At 44.4% G+C, this 8655-nt stretch overlaps 1 protein-coding gene across 1 annotated transcript; it reads right to left on the reverse strand.

Moving 5' to 3' along the window:
• Positions 1-1888: 1888 nt before the first annotated feature.
• Positions 1889-5841, reverse strand: LOC5575528 (zinc finger protein 449). The gene is made up of 4 exons (XM_001661986.2): positions 4965-5841; positions 4567-4904; positions 2495-2714; positions 1889-2435 (listed from the first exon to the last, which is right to left on the reverse strand). Exons 1-4 carry the CDS (start codon positions 5558-5560, stop codon positions 2159-2161), a joined length of 1431 nt encoding a protein of 476 aa, XP_001662036.2. The 5' UTR covers positions 5561-5841; the 3' UTR covers positions 1889-2158.
• Between the last annotated feature and the right edge of the window lie 2814 nt (positions 5842-8655).

Genomic DNA, 8655 nt, shown 5'->3' on the forward strand with positions numbered 1-8655 from the left:
ACAACGATTTTGTCGGTCCTCGAATACGGTAGCTTTTGTTTTCAATCCGCCGCGAAAACACACATCCTGAAGCTGGAGCGTATCCAGTATCGTTGTCTTCGGATCGCGCTAGGATGCATGTCCTCAACTCATATGATGAGTTTAGAAGTTTTAGCAGGAGTACTGCCTTTATCAGATCGTTTCGCGGAATTATCGCTACGCTTCCTCATCCGATGTGAGGTGTTAAATCCATTGGTGATTGGAAATTTTGAAAAGCTAATCGAACGAAATCCTCAAACAAAATTTATGACACTGTACTACTGGTACATGAGTCTGGAGGTTAACCCTTCATTGAATGCTCCAAATCGTAGTTGCTTCCCAGACTTCTCCAGTTCTACTGTAGGTTTTGATCCATGGAATTCCAGATCATCTCCGATCGGAGTATATTCCACTAATTTTTGCAAACAAGTTCGGTCATGTCAGCAGCGACAGAACGTTTTACACTGATGGGTCAAAAACAAATGATTCCACTGGATTTGGTGTTTATAACGAATTTCATAGTGCCGCCCACAAACTTCAAAACCCTTGTTCGGTATACGTCGCAGAATTAGCGACTATACACTATGCATTAGAGCGAATAGCCTCTCTTCCCTCTGATCGATATTTCATTTTTACGGATAGCCTCAGCTCCATTGAGGCTATACGTTCAATGAGGCCGGTAAAGCACTCCTCGTATTTCCTTCGCGAAATACGATCTTCACTGAGTGCTTTATCGAATCACACCATCACCTTGGTATGGGTCCCTTCACATTGTTCGATACCGGGCAATGAGAAAGCAGACTCACTCGGCAAGGTGGGCGCTATGGAAGGCGATATTTATGGCCGTCAAATCGCCTTCTATGAATTTTTCGCTATTGCTCGTCAGCAAACCCTGCTCAGTTGGCAACAAAAACGGGACAATGGTGACTTGGGTAGGTGGTTGCATTCCATTCTCCCTCGGGTGTCCAAGAAGCCGTGGTATAAAGGGTTAGACATGAGTCGAGACTTTATCAAGGTAATGTGTCGGCTGATGTCCAACCACTACTCTTTGGGATCGCACCTCTATCGAATAGGGCTCTCAGACAGTAACCGTTGCGGTTGTGGTGCAGGATACAGAGACATCAATCACGTGGTGTGGTACTGTTCCGAATACGGCATTGCCAGATCCGATTTATGTGAATCCCTCAGGGCCCGAGGGAAACCAGATAAGGAAGACATTAGAGATGTTCTGGGTAGGCTGGATTTCGATTACATTATGCTTATTTACAAATTTTTGAAGCAAAATGATGTCATTGTTTGATTTCCCATTCTCGCTGTCCACATAATCCCCTTTTTGGTCTCGTTTGTCCACCTTGTCCCCTCGAAACACGTTTGTTTGTACCGTTACAGGTTGTCGTCATGTCCACTCAACGGTTGACCTGCAGCAACAACGATACTCACTACCACGCTGAACGTCAACATGTAAACCTTAACCCTATCCTCTCCTTCATTTTTTTTGTTATCCTTAACCTCGGCCAAACCGCGAGTTTTACGGTTCCCCAAAACTAATATAGATTATTAAGAAGCAATTATGAATTTGTAAAAAAAAATCAATTGAATTCGGCTCCGTTATGCCTAGTGGCGCTTGAGCCTGTTAAATAAACGTTAAAGTAAAAAAAAAAAAGCAAGGATCCAACCAGCGGGTTGCCTTCTGAAGTTCTTTGTTGGGAGGCCATTGAATCCTAAATGCGAACGTCACATTTGACACTTCAGACTGGGCGTATTAAAACAGTCGCAAAATCAAAATTAATAGAGCTCACTTAAGAATTGGCAGTGAATTATAACGAAGCTCAAAAATTGTCGTTGAAAGGATTCTTCAAAATTATCGACATATGCAGAGAAGTAATCATATTTATCATCGAATATGTACCGTAATGTGCCATAATTCCGTGCGCAATTAATAATGGTATTGTGCTGAAATACCATGATGTATTATAATTAAATACGGATAGCGAAATTGACAAGTCAAAAGTTCTAAAAAAAAGCATGCAGTTCTAAACCAAATACGCGAAATTAGATAACGTTCTGAATTGGGGCACTTTACGGTATCTGTTTTTCTTGAGATTTTCGTGCTCTTATCCTAATGTCCTCATCCATCGTATTAAAACCAGCCGATCGTTGAATCGGAAGAATTAACGTTGGCTTTCAGTTTTGGCTGGTTCAGTTCTCCCGGGTCGTGTCCTCTCTCCAGGTGCGCCTTCAGTCCACAGTTATATCGGAAGGCCCTGCTGCAAATGTGGCACGCGTATGGCCGCTCCTCGGTGTGAACTCGCTGATGCACGCGATTGGCTTCCTTCGACTTGAAGCGCTTTCCGCAAACGTTGCACTCGTGGTTACGCGCATCGGAGTGCACCGAGGCGTGCTTGTCCAGCTTGGCTCTGAAAAAGGGACTGATTAGGATTAGGAGTTCGGAAACACTTGCTATAAGGTGACTCACTTCCGATAGAAACCCTTGCCGCACACCTTGCAGAAGAACTTCAGTTCTCCGTGACCGGCCATGTGAGTCCGCAGGGCACTCATCGAACGGAAGATTGCGGCACACACACTGCACATGATCTTTACGTCCTTGCCGCAGCCAATCTCGTGCGCGTGGCGATGCTGAGTATCGAAGAACTTCTTGTCGCAGCCTTCGCGACGACAGGCGACCGTGCGTATGCCTGAAAAAGATACGAATAGAATAGATTTATGGATTACAATGATGAATTGAGAGAAAGCTCCCTATGGGCACTGATAAATCTTTCTCTAGAAATTGAAGAAGTGCTAATGCAGTTGGCAAATCTTCATTTTGGAGCTGGAATATTTTCACACCACTGGATCTGAAGAAGCTTTCCTCGGAAAGTGTGAAAGCTTCCCCCAGAAGCTGGAAAGGCTGTAAAATCTTCCCATTGTAGCTGGAAATGCTTCTCTCTAAAGCTGGGAAAGCTTTTATCGGAAGCTGAAAAAGCTTTCCCCGTAGGAGATGGAAAACCTTCTTATTAAAGCTGAAAAAGTTTCCTATCGAAAGACAGAAAAGCTTCCTATCAGAAGTTGGAGAAGTTTCCCTTGGAATCTGAAGAAGCTTTCATAAGAAGCTGGAAAAGTTTCCTTTGGAAAAACTGGAAAACCCTGTTACTAACGTTGGATAAGCTTCATATGGAAACTGGAAATTTTACCCGAGAAGCCGAAAAATCTTCCCATTGAAGTCGGGACAGCTTTTATTGGAAGCGGGAAATGTTTATCCCGTAAAAGATAGTAAAAGTTCTTACTGAAACTGAGAGAGCTGAGCTTCTCATTGAAAGTTGGAAAGCTTCCTATCAGATGCAGAAAACGGTTCTCACACAAGTTGGAAAAGCTTCATCTTGAAGCTGGAAGAATTTTTCCCGAAAGTGGGAGAAGCTTCCCTTAGATGCTGAGAAAGCTTTCTTCGGAAGCAGGAGGTTTCACCCGGAAAAAAATGGAAGACTAAAGCTAGAAATTCTTCTCATCGGATGCTGGAAAAGCTTGCAGTCAGAAGTTGAAGAAGATTTAAATCAATAGCTGAAGATGCTTACAGACAGAAGCTGAAAACGCTTCTCACTGGGAAAGCTTCCCATCGTAAGCTGGAAAAGTTTTCCATCGGAAGTTGGAAAAGCTTTCCACAGAAATTGGAAAATTTTCCCTTGGATAACCGGAAAAGCTTCCCATCGAAAGCTGGGGCCTCCCATGGAAACTGAAGCTTCTCACAGAAGCTGGAAAACCTTCCCACGGATACCGATCGCTCCTCAAGCTGGAAATTTTTCCCATAAAGTCTAGAAAAGCTTCCGTCTAAAGCTAGAGAAGTTTCCCACCAAACTATAAAAGTTTTACACTTTAAGGTGAAGATGCATCGAAGCCAAACCTCGAATTTTCAAGAGCACAAATCTAGAGAACCAGACAACCGTTCGTGTTGAAAATCTAATCGATTGGTCACCACCAGCAAGTGACCAGTGAGTAGCATTTTCAGCACAAACGGTTGTCTGGTTCTCTAGATTTGTGCTCTTGAAAATTCGAGGTTTGGCTTCGATGCATCTTCACGTTAAATGAAAAAGGTTTGAAGTTTGGAAAGCTCTCCATTGGAGTTGAGAGAGCTTTCCAAATTGAAAAAGCTTCTTCCTGAAGTTTGGAAAGCTTTCCACTGAAGCTGGAAAACCGTCTTCTTGAAAAGGTTCGTACTAGAGCCAATTTCGAAACAGTAATTTATCGTTCTTTTTCTTCTTCTATTCTAATCGGTGATGCCTTTCTTTTGCGTAATCCCACCTTCTAATGGATCAGCATCTAAGGCTATATGTCCAACCTATTTCTATTTATACTCCGTGATGTTTAAAATGCTTAAACCTGCTTTATTCATCACAAGAATGTTTCTGTGTCCGTAGATTTCCCTTTTCTTTTTACGCCCCGGAGGGGGCCGTCTATCCCTTACAGCTAAAGAAGTGAAGGGGATGGGAATCTAACCCATGACCTCATTATCAATCAAACGTGTAGACAACTACTCTACATCCTCCCGTAACTTACCGTTGTGTCTATTCATGTGAAGAGTCCATTGTTTCTCGGTTGTGAAGGTATTCGAGCACAGCTCACACGTATATGTAGTTTTCTTCCGCCTCTGATATTTCTTTCGAGGGATTTCTTCGGATTCCGCCTTAGGCGTTGCCGAAGGATTACCTTCTTCTTCGGTTGCTGATTGGTTTGCTGTAGGAAGTTCATCGTTCGGCGTTTTCGGTGTCTTGGCTTTGGGCTTTACACTTCTGCGTTTCTTGGGCTTGGTTGGGCTCAAATCATCGCTTGAGGATGGTGGAACACTAGAGCTACTGTCAGTTTCTTTTGGTACGGTTTCCGGTTGAACCATGTCCCTGATTTAGATTAGATAAACTTTAAATGATTGAACAGTTTATAGGTAATTCTGAACTTACTTTGGACTGTCTAAACGTGATTTATCGTTATTCTGAGCTGCCTCTGGAAGGGGTTCCACGAAGGTATCATCGTCATCATCCTGAAACCCCTTTTCATCCATATCCGAGTCACATATCTCCTGAAGCGGAGGTTCAAAACTTCCGCCCACTTTTTCGACGGTCGGTTCCGAAGGGATTTTCAAATCCCGTTCGTTGCTGGTTACATTCTTCTCGGACAACAGGACCTTCGCTCGAGCTATGGCTGCCAGGCAGGATTTTTTGAACTCGTAAAACATATCGAACATAGTTTTACACTCCTGGCAGCAATCCGGATGATCCGAATCTGGTGCCCACTTGCGTACACCCAGAACGTAAGTAATTGTTTTGCGCGTGGTAACAGCCGGGCCTCCGGATTCGGAAACTAGCTTGGAGCAGAACTGGCATCGCGATCCGTCCGAGCACTGATCGATCGGGTCATCTAGCGGTACCAGTGGTTCCACCTTAATTTCCTCCATGTGGTCCATTTTCAGTGAATGCAGTTCGACCTTTGGCAGGGGTTCTTCCTTGATCTCCTCGGTCGCGACGGTTGCCTTAGCTTTCCTCGGATACCTGGGCATTTTCACTTGGATTACACTACCAACATCAATTTAAGGGATTTCAAATCCGGAGGCTGAAGACGCCGCTTCTGGAACGATGATTTCGGCGGTGGTTTTCCGGAGAAAAGTTTGTATGATACAGTCGACCCACAGTTATGGATAGCCCACTGTTATGGATAACTCACAGATATGAATCAATCGATTTTTGAATCATTTAGATATAAAATTATTTAAAATTAGTTTCATGAAAACAGAAGCGCAACTTTTTACAAACATTGGAATGATTAAAACCATCTTCCACAAACATGATCCATCGGTGCTTAACGAACAAAGATGCCAGATAATTTATCTCCATAATGACACGGAAAAATGTCTTCTAATGACTTCCACACTCTGAAAAAAAACTAAATATTTATTGTCGCACCGCCACCAAACCGGATCGCGCCATGGCCAATGGCCAATTCAACGAACTGTATTTCAATTAGTGGTGAAAAGTATAGAATTTGTATTTCGTATGGATTATCCCCCAACTTGCCGGATATTCGTACTGTTGGCACGTCCGGCAAAATAATTTTAACTCTTATAGAAGTAAATATATTTATCATGATTGCATTCGTCGTCACAGCTAATGTCAAGTGGCTTCTACAAAACTACTTATTTTTACTTTTTGAATATTTTTCACCCCACATTTCTTGCTTTCTGAACTTGTTTTGTTTACTTCTTTCAACCAAGGTACACAGAAAAAAGCAACAGTTGTTTTACGTGAAAACAGGAATTTGCCCAAAATTGTAAGGTATAAAACCAAAAAAAAACAATAAAATGTTCTGTTACAATATATTATATTGTTTTTAAATTGTATATCCAAACTGCAAAATGGTGAGTCGACAATCAGGAAGGAGCGACCAACACAGCTCTGGTCCTCACAAGTTCCTACCTCGCGCTTCCATGGGTCAAGTGATGACAAAGACCGCCAGCTAAGGGTTGCGTACTTAGCTGGTAGTGCAGCCTGGGCACTGTTGTCCTTCTGGCATCAGCTAGAGTGAGGAGATGCGTTTTGAGCGTCTGTACATCAGGAGGTGCGGCTCAAACAGCGTCTGTTCTGGCATCCAGCGGCTGAGTATGAAACGCTGTATCACGTCAGCTACACCTAAGATGGCAGTCCCATCAACGTGATGTAGGTAGTGCGACCCCGGTAAGGTAGCATACCGAATTCATTACCCACCACGAAAAATGGAGAAAGAAGAAGACGTTATTTTCGGCAACCGACCTGACAACGAAATAAGGACTATGATTGGAAACTCGGTACCTGGAACGTCAGGACCTTAAATGAACCTGGACGAGTGAGCCTTTTGGCTCGTGAATTGCGAAAAGTTGGCGTGTGCGTGGCTGCAATTCAGGAAGTGCGTTGGCTAAGGGTTCATTTATTTATTTCATAACGCCGAAAATGGCCAATTTTGATACCCACCCAGCCCCTCGTAACACTTTTTGTATGAATAGTTTACAAAATTTGTATGAGCCGTAACATCATGAGGAGACCCACCCACCCCCTTTAGCGTTATGAAATTTGTGAATGAGCCCTAAGATCTGAAGAACGTGAATTCAGAGCGGTAGACCCCATCGCTAACACCGCTTTAAAATACAACATCTACCACAGCGGTGGCGATAAAGCTGAACACGGAGTCGGTTTCATAGTGATCGGGAAGCAGATGAAGCGCGTTATTAGGTGGAAGCCGATCAACGAGCGGATCTGCGTATTGAGGATTCGGGGCAAGTTCTTCAACTACAGCCTGATCAACGTATATGCACCGACTAACGACAAACCCGATGACGTGAAGGACGCGTTTTATGAATGTCTCGACAAGACCTATGGAGAATGCCCAAAACACGACGTGAAAATTGTCATCGGCGACGCTAATGCGCAGGTCGGAAAAGAGGACTTCTTCCGCCCTATCATTGGTAAAGAGAGCCTTCACTCTGTTACCAACGACAACGGCCTACGTTTAATGAACTTTGCTGCCACCAGGGGATGGCCATCAGTAGCACTTACTTTGCCCGCAAGGATATCCGCAAGCACACCTGGCAACACCCAAATGGCGAACTTTGTGACCAAATCGACCATGTTCTGGTAGACGGCCGACATTTTTCCGATGTCATTGATGTTAGAACTTTTAGGAGTCCTAATATCGACTCAGACCACTATCTCGTTGTAAGCAAAATTCGGGCGCGATTATCAACCGTTTCGAGTTCTAGAAATCGACAATCGTTGCGTTTCAATATCCAACGCCTGTCAGCAGATGGCGTAGCAGCGGACTACCATCAAAAGCTCGACGAGCGGATTAGCGAAATCGACGAAAGCGTCAACCTCAGCGTTCTGTGGGAGTCAGTCCACGGAGCGGTGAGCACAGTAGCGCGAGAAGTGGTAGGTACTGCTCAACGGAGACCAAAGAACGGTTGGTTCGACGAGGAGTGCCAGAGAAAGACGAACGAGAAGAACTTGGCTAGAAGCCGGATGCTGGTGTCTGGTACCCGTCAGAGCAGAGAGCGGTACAAGGAAGCAAGGGCAGCCGAAAAACGGATCCATCGCAGAAAGAAAAAGGAGCATGAAGAGGCAGTTATTGCTCAGGCGCAAGATGCTATGGAACAGAACAACATGCGACGGTTCTACGAGTCCGTAAATGGTGTGCGGAGAAAAACAGCGCCGTCTCCGGCCATGTGCAACGACCGCGAAGGAAACTTGCTGACGGATAAAACAATGGTGGCCGCCAGGTGGAAAGAGTACTTCGAGTCATTGTTAAACGGAGATAATGGAAGTGGATCTGGTAGCAGAATTCAAATCGATGACGATGGACAGTCTGTGGAACCTCCAACGCTAGATGAGGTAAAAAAAGCTATCAATGGGCTGAAGAACAACAAGGCTGCTGGGAAGGTCGAGCTCCCGGCCGAACTTCTCAAACACGGAAGTGAGCAGCTGCACGAACTCCTCCACCGTATCATATTGAGGATATGGGAGGAAGAACAAATGCCTACTAGTTGGTTGGAAGGTCTCATCTCCCCTCTGTACAAGAAAGGGCATCGACTGGAGTGCGCCAATTACCGAGGGATAACACTCCTTAATT

Source organism: Aedes aegypti, chromosome 3, assembly GCF_002204515.2.
Source record: "Aedes aegypti strain LVP_AGWG chromosome 3, AaegL5.0 Primary Assembly, whole genome shotgun sequence".
NCBI lineage: Eukaryota > Metazoa > Arthropoda > Insecta > Diptera > Culicidae > Aedes > Aedes aegypti.

Bases quoted from the DNA above. Each gene is read 5' to 3' on its own strand.
- LOC5575528 (XM_001661986.2), bottom strand. From the start codon at position 5,560: ATGCCCAGGTATCCGAGGAAAGCTAAGGCAACCGTCGCGACCGAGGAG. The intron at 2,715-4,566 runs GTAAGTTACGGG...TATCTTTTTCAG, and splicing joins TCACATGAATAGACACAACG to GCATACGCACGGTCGCCTGT. The intron at 2,436-2,494 runs GTGAGTCACCTT...TCCCTTTTTCAG, and splicing joins GGCAAGGGTTTCTATCGGAA to AGCCAAGCTGGACAAGCACG.